The sequence below is a fragment of the Mytilus edulis genome, chromosome 3 (genome assembly GCF_963676685.1).
Source record: "Mytilus edulis chromosome 3, xbMytEdul2.2, whole genome shotgun sequence".
Taxonomy (NCBI): domain Eukaryota; kingdom Metazoa; phylum Mollusca; class Bivalvia; order Mytilida; family Mytilidae; genus Mytilus; species Mytilus edulis.
In genome coordinates this window covers 61,237,567-61,255,144 of record NC_092346.1, presented here as the reverse complement: position 1 = coordinate 61,255,144, position 17,578 = coordinate 61,237,567, and the positions used below count along the sequence as shown (strand labels likewise).

At 31.5% G+C, this 17,578-nt stretch overlaps 1 protein-coding gene across 21 annotated transcripts in view; it reads right to left on the bottom strand.

The window, feature by feature from the left end:
• LOC139516980 (ninein-like protein) overlaps positions 1-17,578 on the bottom strand; it is a 62,270-nt gene that overhangs the window by 21,358 nt on the left and 23,334 nt on the right. For 12 of the 21 annotated variants that reach the window (XM_071307489.1, XM_071307485.1, XM_071307478.1 and 9 more), the window contains 11 exons: positions 13,009-13,108; positions 8,327-8,499; positions 7,592-7,866; positions 6,332-6,404; positions 5,339-5,481; positions 4,858-4,998; positions 3,297-3,471; positions 2,114-2,230; positions 1,528-1,614; positions 803-980; positions 156-251 (listed from right to left, as the gene is read on the bottom strand). In XM_071307489.1, the coding sequence (XP_071163590.1) occupies positions 156-251; positions 803-980; positions 1,528-1,614; positions 2,114-2,230; positions 3,297-3,471; positions 4,858-4,998; positions 5,339-5,481; positions 6,332-6,404; positions 7,592-7,866; positions 8,327-8,499; positions 13,009-13,108 (1,558 nt within the window). Of the gene's footprint in view, positions 1-155; positions 252-802; positions 981-1,527; positions 1,615-2,113; positions 2,231-3,296; positions 3,472-4,533; positions 4,567-4,857; positions 4,999-5,338; positions 5,482-6,331; positions 6,405-7,591; positions 7,867-8,326; positions 8,500-13,008; positions 13,109-14,425; positions 14,972-17,578 lie in introns of those variants that run through there. The other 9 variants (XM_071307475.1, XM_071307474.1, XM_071307482.1 and 6 more) reach the window with 3 other exon arrangements.

The following is a 17,578-nucleotide window of genomic DNA, read 5'->3' as shown; positions in this document are numbered from 1 at the left end:
TTATGTGAACCTTATTGCGGAGTGAGTTTAACGAACACTAAAAAGCGTCACAAGGTGCTTGTACTAAGCAATGACTGCTTTATAAAGGGCATTTGTATAGGGATCCTGTCAGTATTTTTTTTACAGAGGCTGGTATTAGACCTAACTGTACTTACTGCTGGCATCATCATCATCAGGAGCTGTGGGAAGTCGTCTTCTGACACGTCCAGGATGACATGGGATACCAGTCACACTCTCATCATCAGAAAAATCTATGGAGTAAAACAAGACATATTCATAAGCCTCAATCTTTATGGAGATTTTTGTTAACCAAACCGCATTTTTGGGCCTGTCCCAAGTCAGGAGCCTCTGGCCTTTGTAAGTCTTGTATTATTTTAAATTTTAGTTTCTTGTGTACAATTTGGAGTTTCGTATGGGGTTCATTATCACTGAACTAGTATATATATTTGTTTAGGGGCCAGCTGAAGGATGCCTCCGGGTGCGGGAATTTCTCCCTGCATTGAAGACCTGTTGGTGACCTTCTGCTGTTGTCTTATGGTCAGGTTGTTGTTTCTTTGACACATTCCCAATTTCCATTCTCAATTTTATTCAAACGTTATGAAGAATTTTTTAAAAGCATTATAATTTAGATTTGACTTTTTTTGATGAATTCCAGTACAAGATGTCTGTTTTCTTTTTGTCTTATCGACAATATTAAATCATCATTCTTTTTGATAGTTTTCATATCTACAAATAATTGAATGTGATTGGCCCTTTAGAAGTTTCTTTCTAAAGTGATTGACTGGGTTCCTGTCTGACCTACCTGAAACACTAGACCTAGCACTTCCTCTCTTTGTCCTTATATAATCAGACAGATATGTTCCATCCTTAACTGGTATCTTTGATGTCCAATCATGAGATGCTTTTGATTTCCTGCTGGGTAGTAGATGTTTTACACTTTCCATTTCAGCTGTTAGCTCATCATTTCTGTCCTTTAAATCCTAGAAAATTAAAAAAAAACCATGAGAATATTATTGGACATAATTGCACTTATTCAAAAATAATTAGTATGCAGTTTATTTCTTAGGTTTATATAATTGCTAAAATTGTGTTGTTAAGTATATTTTTGACTCCCTGTGAACTATTGGACAATGACTTTGTTACCTATATTAGAAATAAAGACAAGTCAGAAATCATATGCTAATTCTCTTAACTGAACATTCTGCATGGATTTTACACTTTTAGACTGGCTTAATGTACAAATTTGTCTTTCAAATTCTATATAACAATCCAATAAATCTAAGCATTCTTTTTAAACCCAGACTACTTTTATTGAGAAGTTCTTAAGCCTTAGAAGTTACACTTCATACAACATTACCAAATGAGATTCTTATTAAAGATTCAGATTGTTAACTTAACAAATTGTTTCTCAAATATCAAAATGCCAGAACTTTAGCAGATATAGTCAAGAAAACACAATCTAATAATTTTAATAGTACAGACTTTTAACTTTCCCATGATTAAAACTGCTTTCCCACAGTTACTTACCTTGTTTAGCTCTTCCATCTCCTTCATTCTGTCCAGTAAACTGTGCTGGTTTGGTAAGAAAATTCCCTTACTTTCTAGCTCATCAAACTGGAAAATATAAACAGTGTTTGGTCAAAATTGTCATTACTTAATAGAAGTGTACACTACTTAATAAACAATGAAGGTTTCCAGGTTTGGCCAACATTTTAGTTGTTGATGATTATATATTTTTTTAAAGTTCATGTTCATGCCATCATCATGACCCTGGAGCATTGGTTTTAACTGTTTTAGGCTATATATTGCTGTTAAAAAGTAAAATTTTGGTAACAAAGGCTATTTTGAAGGACCTTGTTAATTAACTGTGCAGTCTGCATAACATGTTGATGCATATCAGTAAAATGGAAAGCAGTTATTACAGGTATTTACTTTTGAAGGTATGTCAGAATCAAATGTCATGAGACTATGAAACTTTGGTCCCAATCCAATACCATTGGAAATACATGCTTCTGGGACATATTTGACATACATAACAACAAAAAATGTATCATAACAAAGAAAGACAACTAAATGCATGGTGGTAAGCTCAATAGGTAATCTTGAAACATACCTTTCTTTGTAATTCATCTGTTGCTTCAAGTTCTTTCTGAAACCTGCTGTTCTGCTTTTCTGTTTCTGCAAGTTTTTCTGTTGTTTCAAACAAATCTGATTCTAATTTTTCTAATTCCTATTTAGAAATAATTAAAACCAAATAATTAAAAACATGATAAACCTTAGTTCAATAATATAGTATAGACAAAAAATGCAAAAAGTTTGACAATTAAAGAAAGTATTTCAGTGACAGAACACATCTGGTAGACATCTCAATGTTTATTTATACCTAAGTTTGTTTCTTGTTTTCTGAGAACTAAATAAGATAGCCTTTGCCTCCATTTTGTTTTTGCATTTTGCTTTTCATGCTTACATAATATTATCAATTCTTTTCCTTCTGCTTTAAAATTTTAACAAGGTAATTTTCTCATTAAATTAATTTAATACTCTTTGAATGTGTGTAACATTCCATGACCTTCCTTTCAACATTACTGTAGTTTTTATAGGCTCTAAGATGTTACAAGCACCTTGATTCCTTAGTTCTGTTCCTTGTGAGGTCGTGTAAGATTCACTAGGAGTCTGCCTTCCTCAGATATCTAATTCATTACCTTATGGGCTAGTGTAAGATTCACTAGGAGTCTGCCTTTCTCAGATATCTAATTCATTACCTTTTGGGTTATAGTAAGATTTTCCCTGAGTCTGCTTTCCTAGGATATCTAGTTCCTTACTTTATGACCTAGTGTAAGATTCTCTCATACTCTGCTTTCCTCAAATATTTAGTTCCTTACCTTATGAGCTACCGTAGTGTAAGATTTTCCCTGAGTTCACATTCCTAAAATATTTAGTTCCTTACCTTATGAGCTAGTGTAAGATCCTCCATGTGCCTGCCTTCCTTGGATTCTTTGGTCCTTACCTTATGAGCTAGTGAAGTCTACCTTCCCTCAAGATATCTAGTTTTTACCTTACAAGCTTGTACATCATTCTTCTGAAGTCTGTCCATCCTCAGATATTTAGTGCCTTACTTTATGACCTAGTGTAAGATTCTCATGCGGTCTGCCTTCCTCAGATATCTATTTTCTTACCTTATGAGCTTGTGCAAGATTCTCCTTGAGTCTAACTTCCTCAGATATCTAGTTCCTTACCTGATGAACTAGCGAAAGATTTTCTATGAGTCAGCCTGCTTCAGATAACTAGTTTCTTACCTTATGAGCTAGTGTGAGATTTTCCCTGAGTCTGCCTTCCTCATGCTTTAGATTTTCCATTTCAGTATTTATCTTAGATTTTAGTTTAGAGGTGTGAGCTGAGTATTGTTCTCTTTCATCATCTAACTGACCCTGTAAACTTTTGATTTGCTCTTGGTATTTACGTTCCACAGTTCTATAAAATTGAATAAACCATAAGCACTATCCTTTTTTCACATAATGGCATGAAAATTAAACATCAACATAATATGTACACAATTCGAATTCTAAAATTCATACATTGAAGACTTTGTTCAATAGTTAAATTCACTACCAGTGTACCCTTCTCTTGAATGCATACCCTCATAAGTAATAACTTTTTATGGTCTTCTACAAGAACAGACTTATTTCCCTTATAATTATGGCTATAAATGGACATTAAATCAATACTGGTCATGCTATAGACAACAATACCTTATAGAAATATAATACAAAATTGATTTAATAATGATAGATAGTGGACATTGTCACACAATGTTAATAAACATTTAATTAATATTTGACTTATTGTAAGTGACAATGTCAAATTTTCTTTACTGTTCGTTAAACCATTGTCGTGATAAGGTTGTAATGTTTGGTTTTAAGTGGCCTTAAGTCATAAAATTATAAATCAAAACAAACAAATCTGTGTTTACTTGAATAGTAAATGAAATCTTGGTCAATAGATAAATATGTATGGTCTGCTGTTCTGCTCCAATTTGAGGTTCAAAGTTATGTGTTGTTGTCATTTTTTAAAACAGTAAGTTGTAAAAACGAATAAAATCATTTTTTGTTTAAATTGCATTATAGGAAAACGATGCAAGACTGATAGAGAAAACAGAATCACCAAGAAAAATAAACATTTTTATAAGCTATGGTGAAAGATGGATCAATTGAGCTTATAAAAGTCCAATAAAAGTAGACAGGATTTTTAGGGCTGTTCCTAAAAACAAACAAGGGAATCAGGGATGGCACTTAAAAATCTAATCTGGGTCAGTGGCTGTCAAATATGTTTTTGTACATAAAAATGCTACTGGAAATTTAAATTGTTACCCATTTTTAAAGTGCCTTCCATGAGTACCATGAATGTTTTAATGGAACAATCAGTATAATAAAAAGTCCCTTTCCATACTAAAAAATAAACGGTAAAACATGCAATGATCTACAAACTAAAAATTAATTCATGCCTAATGATGATTTATCTCCCTTATTTACTCACATATAGGTGTCTTTTATCAACATCAAAGTATCACTATTTTAAAATGCATTGGAATATTTAAAATACTATATAAAGCAGAAAAACAAATTACTAGCCTAACTATTTAAAGAATTGGAAAAAAATGTTACGGATACAAATTTTCTAAACAACAACTAGATATGTTTACTTAAAGGTTTGGTAGTATCAAATGGACAAAAAATTGAATTAGTAAGCTATAAAGGAAAAATAATTAATTGTTAGTACTGTTAAAATACAAGTGAATGATTTTACAAAAAATTGTGCAAACTTGTTATTAATTTTGGAGACAAAGTGACAAATACATACACAAGTTTTTTCTCTGACGATTGTTCCAAATGAGCATGTCGTTCGTCAACTTCTTTTGCTAACATAGAATTTCTAGCATTAGCTTCACTTAGATCTTGTTTCAATTTGTCCGTTGCCCAAGAATATTGCTCATTTAGAGATCTGAAATACAAACGTTGAGTTGTTATGCTATGGAAATACAAATTTCGAGAAAGGGTAAAAGTAAACAATTTTAAAACAGTTTGCATGGACTTACATAATTGAATATTTTTAAGGAAAACTGTTTTAAATTAACTGCAAGAGAAGGCACATGGATAAATGACATTCCAGTCATGTATGTTATCTGAAATTGCCACATGAGCACATTGTGCTGAATAAACAGCATCCTGAACATGTCACTTATATGAAATTACAACATGACCAAAGTGTCTTGGATAAGCAGCATATTATTCATGTAATTGGAAACATGACCTCATGGTGTTTGAATTTATCCTTAACTTACTTTAGTTGTCTTATTTCCTGTTGACAGGAACACAGGGCTGCTTGATAAACTGCATCCTGTTCATCAGCATTGATTAAGACTTGTTCCAATCCCAGTGAAAGGTCTGAAAGGTTCACTTTGGTTACCAGATCAAACCCTAAAGCCTGTAAAAAAGCATGAATTATTACTGACAACTACAGAATTTTAGATTTTGTTTATGATAATGCATGTATTTTGATAATAAGAAAGGAAACTCAAAATACATTGCAATTTACAACAAAATAACATAAGAACAAGGTAAAGCAGAATAAACATTTTATATTTCTGAGCCATTAAAAACATATTCAGGGATGACATAAACCCACAAACAGTAAAACATTTTTAGGGAAGAGTGCTTGGGTAGATCTTTTATAGTCTTATGTTAATTCACTCACAATTTTTTATCGTTGTCATAATTAGATGGACACTTGCCTTTTGTTGGTACTTTTGCCTCTAAATGTGTTTAATTTTTTTCAAGTATTTTAGTTGCCATTGATCTCTTCAACTTATAACACACATCTCTCTTTTTATACATAAACATTGGTTGTTACAGAATCCACCAAACTAAGATGTATAAAAAAGGAAGGAATAGGTCCGAGACCACAATTAATTCGTAGTGCATTTCTTTTAGACAATAAATAAAAATTAAAAAAATCCCACCTGCCCTTTCTCAATAAAATTTTTACAGTGTGTTGCACTACTTTTGGGACAAATTATATCAAAATTATAGAAAACTTCATCTACTCTTACTCAAAATATGGACAATTCTTATGCTAAGGGGTCATGAAATCTTCTGACATCTTCCGCCAACTTGCTATTTGAGGCATAAAACATGGAGAAATACATTTGGAAGGGGTATACAAAAAAATTGGCAAGTAACACATTGTCCACACTCGGGACTATATTCATTGACAAAGAAAATCAAAGGAAGATAATTGTGGTCACGGACAAATAGTTTTCCAACAAAATACTTACCATTAAGATATCAGCACCATTAGGAATGTTATGTTTTTCCCAAAAATCTATAATTGTATCTGGCATGGCAAACCTGAAAAAAAGTATGCAAAATAATTTAGAGTTGTCTCCCATCCTATGTCATTCATGACCTTTATATTGAGCTTGTTTGTTGGGAAAGAATTTAAAATATCATTAATGTAAATGACTGACACAGCTGGATGTAGTAACCTATAATGCATCTAATCATAAATTTATGGTTTCAGTGATGCAAATGCAAATCGTAATGCGATTTCAAAAGGAAGAAAGTGACCACATCAAGGGTGTTTATGTCAACATATGTTAACGTGAAAAAAAGTAAATAAATTGATGTTCTAATTGTTATTGCAATGATCATTCTCTATCAACATTAAAATTAGCTAGTTGAAAATGGCTATAGCATACCTTTACTCTAATCATAGTCTATAAAACTGAAAACAATGCTTTATAGGCTTTTCTGGATGTGATCTTTATAAGGAAAGCTCATACCCAAATAATTGAAACCAAGGATGAATTACTACCTAAAATCATTTATATGGATGATATTTAAAGCTATATAGATTTTTAGTGATATGAATGCATGTAACACATTTTGAAAGAAGCATCTGCATGACATACATACAGTACATTTAAATTAATCAAATAGACTAAATTCCTGAAAAATAACCTGCTGTCTATTGTTAATCAATATATGCTTGAACATGCTCAAAATTGATACCCAGTTTTCCTAATACATTTGTTGTATGAAAAGGTCTGTAGCTTATTTATGACCTGATGTTATTTTTTTTCCCACTTTTACATATTATCCAAACCCTTCAATCTAGTTGGCCCATTTTGCAAAATGCTTATAAATCATAAGATGTAACAAAGATTATGTGGAACTAGAACTCCCAAAAATTACCTCTAATACTATCTGTATCAGTACCGTAAATGCGAGTTGGTAAATATGATTATCCCCAGTTTGTGTTCTACAACTGTGTAAAGTTTCATCAATGTCCATCCACCAATGTAAGAGACTGACATGACAGACATACTTTTTTTTTTTTTTACCAAAAACTTAATGTATGAAAACCCTGCCAACAACATCATATGGCATTTGTTTTAACCAATGTGTAATCACACATATTTTCTATATTGGTAATACAAGAAATCATCAGAAGTTTGAAAACAGTAAACTACCGGTAAATAATTTATGCAACCAATTTTGTAGAATGTTTTTTTCTTCCACAAAACAAGACATACCCTGTATTTTCTGGATCTATAGTTGTAAATACACCAGAGACACCACTGCCTGGTACTATAGAAGGTGTCGACCTGTCTTCACCGCTGGGAACTTTGACTTTCTTCTGAGCTGAGTGTGTCCTTGGTGTATTTGCCCTAGGTGTGGTAGATCCATGAGCTCTGGGTGGTGACGAGGTAGATATGTTGGAATGATTAAACAGTCCTCCGATAAACTCATCAAAACTAATTTTACCATCACCATCAGCATCAAGTTTGTTAAACAGATCATGCAGTTGCTAAAACAGACAATTATTGGGAATCATTTAAAATTGAAGTGTATACATTGAAAAAACATATTTTTATCCACTATTTATAACTTTGCTGTATTAAATATGTTTAAAATTACAGTGATAAATATAAAAGAATTAGAAAGCATATATTAATTATCTTAAGAGATTTACTGCAAACTTCTCTGAATGAATATATCATGTAGCTGACCCATTTTATCTCAAGATACTTTAGAAAATCACCTAAGTATTATCTAATATTAAAAATATATACTGCCACCCAATAAACTAAATAAGTATCTAAAATTCTGGATTTATTAATTTTCATTTCAGGGATTTTTACAAAACAAATCATGAAAAAAAAAATGAAGTAAGTCATACTGAAATGTTCTTGTAAAATTGTTAGTGAAATGAGTCAAAGATCTTTCTTTCTCTACAGGTGTCTTTAACGTTTAAGTACCGGCCTTACCTCATCATTCATCTCTTCCATTCCTATATAGGCACATACTGTGTTTAATTCATCTATCCCTATGTAACCATCTCTCCCTATACCATTTGTTTTCCATATACTACGTAGATAATCCTCTCCTGTTGTGAAGTCCTGGGCTTGTTCCAGCTCCGACAGATTCAAATTTAACACCCCTTCAAAACAAAACATTTACGTTATGAATTCCAAGTTTTAAATAGTCATGCATTTTGGTCATATCATAAATCTGAAGGGGGATGAAATCATTTGAGTTTACAGCAGGAGTGACCCAGAAGCAAATGAATATATAGAATTTTTTTTTTTCTTTTTTTGTACATCTGGTTTTTTTTCTTAGGAGACAGGCGTTGGTTGTTAGGGAGATAAAGTTATCCAATGGATAAACAAACTCTCCAAGGAAAGATATCCAGTGATTATTTTTTTGTTGCTCAACCACTGGATAACATATCTCCTAGCTAACCAATGGATAGCAACATTGTCTAGTGGATAATTACCTAAGCCAATGAATTATTACCACAGTGCTTTGATACTTGAAAGAAAATGGAGGCAGACAACTCAAAATCCAAAAGAAGAGATTGGAAAACTATAGCCTTGCTTTGTGAAGAAATGAAGGAATACATCAATGTAATACAAGCCAAACTGACAATCAAATTTTTATTATTTCTGTCGCTATTTTTTTTTGTTTTCTGTTTTGTTTTTTATTTTATTTACGGGTACCAATTTTAGTTTTTATGATACAGGTTAGCTTTAGAGGTTGGACTAGGCATTTGGTATGGAAAAGTAGAATGATAATACATTTCAGCATTTGCTATAAAGAACTCTTAAATTAAAAGAAGCACTGAAAAAGGTTGTCTATTAGGCAGAACTAATATACGATGACACCTCAACATGATTTAATTAAAGGTCAGACAACTCTTACTCAATATATTTTATCACATAATTAAGGTTGTTGTAAGTATACTATATCTACAGGTTGCACTTTGAAAATACAGCTGTTTCAAAAACCATACCTCTTTTCAGGAGAAACTTAATATTCATAGATATTTCTGATGAAGACCCAAAGTGAAGGGATGTTTTGCACAAAATTTTAGTATAAAATTAAACTCCTTAAAGTTCAAATGATAACATATTGAAAATATGCCACACAGCCCTATGCTTTGACCTTCAAACAAAAATGTGTAGGGAATATGAAATTCAAGTTCTATGATATAATTGTTAACCAAACTTCACAAAAGTGACACAGTTTTAGCTGTAAAAGAAGTTTCTATGGAAAATTGCATACAGAAGTGCAACCACCAACGATAACTTTTAATCTTTTCAAACTTGGACCTGTAAATATTTGAATTTGTACTAAGACATAGTATTTTAATATCTTTTGTGACATTCTGATTTAGTATGTAATAATGATATAACTACTGCTGTTTTCAGAAAGGTTGGCAAATTATCAAGTACTGCAACAATTGAACTTTTAATAAGATGATTTTATATTACCATTTTCTGTAGACCACATACAATACATAATAAAACAGGCTTTTGTGATGAATAAACAATAAATTAAAACTTTCAAAGTGAATTTTAAAATATAAGATCACTCTACTTTTAACACATATACGAAGCCTGTAAATTTAAATTAAATCTTTTTTTTTTCCTTATAATTTATTCATATAACTTCAAAATGTATACACTTTAGAAATTCATCAATTATTTCATGAATGATAAAAAAAATAACAGTTTAAGTTAACAGTTTCAAATTCAAAGCAAAGAGTACAGAGGTTGCATGACATGTTGTATCATGCAATGGTAAAATAAACATTTTCTAATTCTACAATGTTCAAAACATTGTATGAAATCAAAGAATGCAAGGGTGAAATAAGAAACAGAAAGGGTTACAATTACACCTGGTTTTGAAAAAAAAAAAAAAAAACAAATAAAGAAAAAGCTTTAAAAAATGAAAGTACAATATGACAATGAAAATTGTTTAAAACTATTTATATTCATTGAGACATTGAGAATAACTATTGTTCAGGTTGCTCAGTCGTATTTTGTGTTCTTTGTACTGTTGTTTGTCAGTTTAATTTTCTTTTTTAGCCATACAGTTATCAGTTTACTTTTTACTAATGCTTTTGAATGTTCCTTTGATATCGTTCCACTTCTATGTTATTCACAGAGTATAGTAAAATTCAAAAGAAATAAATGAAGAATGTGTCTATGGGACACAGATGATGCCACCATTTGCATATTACATTAGAAAGGGATATAACTATAGGACTGTGATAGTGGTGCCACCCAAATTCAAACTTGATCTATGTGTTTTATAGTAATAAGCATTTGTGTATAAGTTTCATTACATTCAGTTGAGGCAAACAAAAATTAGAGAATGGAAACCAATTTTGGGATATAAGTACCTATGAAGGACAAGGGTAACACTTAATGCCACCTTTGGGCTACTGGCATGAACATAATGACAAACAGGAAGGGAATGTCTAGTAGAATTGGCTTGAAACAAAATATAAAATCAAACAAAATCAAACATAACACCAAATAGTTGGGACTGTTAACTTTTCTGATAATTTTCAATTGTCACAAAGTATTTATGAAAAGTTTTGATATTTCACTTTAGTTATTTGTGTTACAAAGTTTAGTTATAAATCAATGTCTCAATGAACATAAATAGTTTTAAAAATATTTGTAAACTAGGATACCACTTAATTGGAAACACTTTTTAAAGATTTAGGTAGTAAAAATGTTAAATGGACAGTCGATACATTCCATTTGCTATCTGTTTAAATAGTCACAAATTATATGGAAATATTTTCTGTCACTTTAATTACCATCCTTTATTCCAATGGCATTACAAATGGTTCTATTATCATGAAATTAACTTAGGTCATACAATTTTAAAATATAAGGTAAAATGTAGACCTTTCATGTTAATCTTATAAAAACATAAAAGTTCATTTTAATGAGAGGTCAAAAGTTACTTCTCTCTTTACGTCATATGATCTGTTTGTGGTAACCATAAATTCTATATTGGTGTCAAAATTAACACAAGTTTACAAAGAAGCCTTATTAGACAACAAAGAGAGAAAACGTTTTTATACTTTTCAATGGTCAAGTGACTTCCTCAAGGTAACACAATTTGAAGAAGTTCAAAATTTCAAACCACTTGCTGAATTGTATGTCTATTCTAAATTCAGGAATGATCTTTGAGTACACTGGTCAATTTAATTTCAAGTAAAAAAACAGCTAAATGTGATAAATATACTTTGCTATAGTATATTTATGAGTATGCATGCAAGAGATATGTGTCCCATACATAGTTTAAAAGTTCAATAGTAAATCAATTCCATTCCCTCAAATGTTTATATGCATATGATTGAATACTAAATCAAAAGTGAGAGGTTTGATCAAGCCTAAACGTCACTTGCTTCAGTTACTTGTTTGAAATTTCAGTTAAGCACTGAGTTTATTGCACTGACTTAAGTTTTGAAGTAAACATTTTTTTCTTCATTTTCATTTACATTATTTTCTTTGGTTACATCTTCTGACATCAGACTCGGACTTCTCTTGAAATGAATTTTTGAGCCTGTCCCAAGTCAGGAGCCTCTGGCCTTTGTTAGTCTTGTATTATTTTTATTTTAGTTTCTTGTGTACAATTTGGAAATTAGTATGGCGTTCATTATCACTGGACTAGTATATATTTGTTTAGGGGCCAGCTGAAGGACGCCTCCGGGTGCAGGAATTTCTTGCTACATTGAAGACCTGTTGGTGACCCTCTGCTGTTGTTTTTTATTTGGTCAGGTTGTTGTCTCTTTGACACATTCCCCATTTCCATTCTCAATTTTACATATAACTACCAGAAAAAGGATGAACAAAAAAATTTAACTTTGTGTAGGGTATAAACAGCTGAATTTTAACAAGTTGTTTTAATTCAACTACAGATATGAAAAAGAAATCCCCATGAATATTAAAGGAGTTGAGAGACAACTCTCCGCAAGAGACCAAAATGACACAGAAACTAACAATTATAGGTAACCGTACGGCCTTCAACAATGAGCAAAGTCCAAACCCCATGGCATTTGGCCCCAAAATATAACAGTTTTACAAAATTGTTAAAATGTAAACTTTTAGTTATTTATTGGACAGTTGAATGCTTCTGTCGCATAAATATGGGCTGTTTTTGACAATACAATGCACATATATCGGGTTGTAGCGCCATTAAGTCATGCTAAATTACTGAAATCTTCAAAATTCTAGCATTTTAGTTAAATTTTAGACGGTTTCCGTGTAAAACGAAAGTGGCCGCATTCGTGTTCATCCTTAATATTGAAATGTAAGTTGTATTTTATGATAATACATAACATATATAAAGGTTGTGGATGAACACGGATGCGGCCACTTTCATTTTTGACAAAAACCATCTGTAAAGTGACATTTTTCAGCATATTTGGTAGATTTTTCATATTTGAGCTGGAATCGGATCGTTTTTAATGACTAAATCAGTTAAAATCTTTCACATAAACTAATTGAATCAAGTGAAATAGACACTTAAGTGTTTAAAAAGTGGTAAAAATCTTTCGTCAGATGAAACTGAAATTTGAGGCCAAAATGAGTCCTTACCGGACCTTCTCCTTTGAAAGACTGTTTTTGTTTTTGTCTTTTCTTACCTTCATCTTCAAATGTGTCTTTCTCCATCTCTTCATCAGAGGTGTTATCTGTTAAAGAGGAAAATTGTTCTTCATTTCTTTTCTTCATTTCTGCCTCATTCTGAAATTATATGCCACAAGTTTATAGGTTGATTTTGATTTTGAATTTTGGTGTTTTAACGCCACTTTTAACCACCGCTTTTTGGGCTATTTCATGGCGTGCAAATTTTATTGGTGAAAGAAGCCAGCCTGGCCAGAGAAAACCACCGACTTTCTATAGGAAAAATGACAATTCTTGTCAATTAAGATTGGACTCGAGTGCACCCGCATGAGCGGGATTCCAACTCACATTCTCATTGTTGACTATCTAGGGATCACAGTAGTAACTACTTGGACCACTTGACCACAGAGGCCCCTAGTTTATAGGTTGAGAATTGTGACCATTTAATAATGTTTTTTATAAATTTTATTATATGTAAGTACCAATTGATATTTATTCAGTTATTGAGATTAGCTGTATCATCTTTCTCAAATTTAAAAATGTTAATGAGATGAAACTTGTTCAGAACGCAGTGGTCTAAGCTTCCACTAGTCTTTGCAAAAGTTAACAGGCAAAAGAAATTTCTCAAGTTACAGTTTGAATATTCATCTGATCGAACTGATCAACAGTGGAAACATGTTGCTGGGGGGAAAAGTAGTTGTCAATATAAGAGAAGACATATGGTTATAAAAGATTTCTTACCGCCAAACTTCAGTGACTGAATTACTTCACAAGAATTTAGAGAAATCAAACAAGTTATCAGACACAGTAGTATAAGAAATAAATGAATACAAATTACACAAAAAAGTGTTTTGGTCCATTGGTATTCTGAAAGGGCAAACTTGGATAAACAGAGTAATCAGAATTCTAACCCAGAAACACAGGATATGCTTCTGGAACATGTTATTTCATAGAAATTTGTTCTGCCCTAAGCCATGCATGCTCTTTGATATTACTACTGTGAAAAATGTCAACTATTTTTTTCTATTCCTCTATGTTTTCTTGATAATTGATTGTGATTCCTGATTTTATTTGCAATAAGTCACATTTATACACTGAAAATCATATCTTAAATACTCTTTATATTGAGATACATTTTCAGATACATGTACTACATTTGAATGTATTGGATATTTTCAATATCCTTATTTTACAAAATGCAAGTGTCAAATGAGTTTGATTAAATTCATTATATTACATCTGTCAAGTGAAGTATGTTCTTGGAGATTATTGCCACATCAAGGTATAGCATAGCAAATATACTAGGTATACAACTCAAATCTAACTACTCATCTAAAGCAAAATGGAACAATTTTTAACAATGTAAGAATTGTCTCTAAAAAGATGCAAGAAAACACTTATAATCATATTTATTAGTACTAAATTGTTTTTACTTACATGCCCTAATGTAAACATCCTATCACAGTCTGATTTGATACCACAATAAGGTGGAGAAAAAAAATCACAAATGTCTTGGTTAGAATCAGAGCACTTTGTAAAGTCACAAAATTTTAACGATTACAGAAAATCTTGTTATCAAAAGCCATCACTGTATTATAGACACAAAACTGTGATAAGTTTTCCCATAATTAAGTCACACAGTACACTAATTAGTTACATAATTAACTCCCTTTATCAGGCAATATAAATCTCTGTTCAAGACCTTGTGATCTACTAATCTGTTTTAAAGTGATTATTATTAGTGTTATGCCATCAAAGACAAACATTTATAATACAGCTCAAATTTGGTTCACTTTCAGGTGAACTATTCTAATCCAGATTTCATAACCTTTAATAATAAGTTCTGTTAGTGCTGACTACTAAATTAATTTTGAATGATCCGTAAATTTGATAGAAAATTTAATCCACAAATTTAATTCTAGACCACTTTATAAATAAAGCACTCCCTGACTATTCATTACAAAGTTAAATTTATCTATCATTACGTACTGCCCTTGTCTGTGCATGTTATTTCAATTAAATTTTAACAAATACATTAAAAGTTCAAGTTTTAAATATTCAAATTTTTTTTTTAAACTCTTATAAAAAAACCATTGACGCACGATTCTACCGAATACATGACATTCAAACAATTGCTCTTGATGATAGTTGAACAATTTTACATGCTTAGGACATAGTCTACTGGATTAGTATTTGCATGCACAATACATGAAGCATTATCGAGGTATTAATCCACATAATAGCGGTAAATATTACAGATAAAATCCAAATTAAAATCTGTATCTATACCATCAACAGAGGTATGACATTTAAAACTTTATCAACTTATACATAACAAACAAACAGCAAAGTCAAATGTGTTGTTAATTTGTTTACCCTTGATTTTGAAGTCAGGAAAAATTATTTAACTGCATCAAACTTTCGAAGGAAAGAGAAACAGTGATGAAACATTCAGAAAATTTTCTTGATTTTTCTATTTAAAAACTCACTAGCTATACATAGATATAAGAAGATGTGGTATGAATGCCAATGAGACAACTCTCCATCCATTCACAATTTGTAAAAGTAAACCATTATAGGTAAAAGTACAGCCTCTAAGGCCGTAGCTAGGCATCTTATTTTAGTGAGGCAAAATAATTGAGCCGAGCGAAAATGTTTTTGGAGGGTATGAAATAAATGGTGCAAAATCCTGCATTCTAGGCATTTTTAGAGAGTTTGATAATGTTTTGAATTTGGACACTTTTTATATAATTTTTTTATATTTTAAGACTTTTACTAACACCAAATTTTTAGCAACTTTATTTAAATTTATATGTAAGATAATCATCCAAATATCACTGATTTGAGTCTGCTGCTGCCAGAACATAGAACAAACATCGATTCAGTAGAGTTTGCCAAATTTTTCTATGGCCGGTTCAGTCAAATCGTTTCAGAATCATAATTTGGTCAGCTGATATTCTTATCGCGATGAACATGGCAAGCCTGCACAATCTCTCGCCACTCATGCATGCTCTCTTCCAAGTTTTCAGTCGTTTCAGGGCAGTCTGTGTTTCTAAAGGAAGCACATTATCATCAACACAATGATCAATGTCTTCTTCCAATTCCTTCTCCATCAGCAATTTGGTAGCAGCATCGGTAGTAACAGTTTTGTTTGCAAAAGGGAATTAAGCTTTCCTGTAAGCACCATCATACAGTTGCAGTTACAAAATATTAAACTCGTTTTTATGCTGACAAAGAGTAGACATACTAGGGATAGAATGAGACAAGATAAATGTATATGATTCTATTTATAGAGTATATATGATATGGGTACAGGGGAATTGAAATGGAGTTTTTAACGTTTACATGTAGGTCCATAATTTCAAATTATTTCTGGAAATAGTTGGTGGTATTTTAGTTCCAGAATCTATAAATTTAGGGGTTAGGGGTATGGGGTGTCCGATTCCGAAACCCCGAATATAAAGAAACGAAATTCCGTAGTCCTGAATAAGTAAAGACAAAATCATGTGTTAAAGGTTCTACCATTCCTAAATAATATCAAATTGGAATATGGGATATTCTTTCAATTTTTAAGGTTAAAAGAAACATGGATAGAAACTAATCCATGCATATTTCATATTGTTTATATTTTATTTATCTGTAAAGAGAAAGATTAAAGTTCCTGAAATGAATACGCAGACAGGACTGCTCCTTTCCGAAGACCAGTACTTGATTTGTCAGTCTACTTATCGTTTTTGGATTGTTCTAATGAAGTTATATGCAATACTCAGACTCTGTTCACAAAAAAAACTAGTTTACTAGGATTATTCCTTCTTTACCTTCAGTGTCGCTTTTCCTTTTCTGCAAGAGCCTGTTTTTAACTAGAGATCCATGATGATTATCATTACTAGGTTAATGTTATCGAGAAACATCACCCGTTGAGATGCTGAGTTATATCCAGGAAGAATAGTTTAAAAGGAATGATTACAGTTATATAGAAATTTAAAAGGTTCAGACAGAACAACAAATGAGTATTGTATTGATATATATGTATAAAAAAAATAATCAGTGTCGAAATTTTAGTGAGGTAATTGCCTCACTTGCTTCAAGGGTAGCTACGGCCTTGGCCTTCAGCACAGAGCTAATAGCTCACACCGTGTAAAACCATTTAAACAGGAAAACCATACATGTCTCTTTTTTATCAGAACTCAATTCCATTACACTTAATTATACAAAAGGACAGTGTGTGATACAATATTTATATTGTATTATTGAAATTTGAACTTTTAATTTTGTTCTTTCATTTTGGTATATTTTTAAGTTGAGGTTCTGTGGATTAGTTTTTTTTCAGGGGGTTCATATGTTTCATGGAAGTGAAACAGGCAGTCAAGTATCCACAGTAATGCAAAACTAAGTAAAGATTTAAAACCCATAAGATCACAATAAAGTTGTTATTATGTCATGGTAAAGCCACTTATAGTTGTCCTTAATCTAAGGTTGCAATTCCTATATTAAAAGTTGACAGCAGACATTCTTTATTGGATTTTTTTGTGTTCTCAAAGGTTTTATTATTTAGTTTTTCCAAAATTTAGGTTTTAGTTTATTTACCTC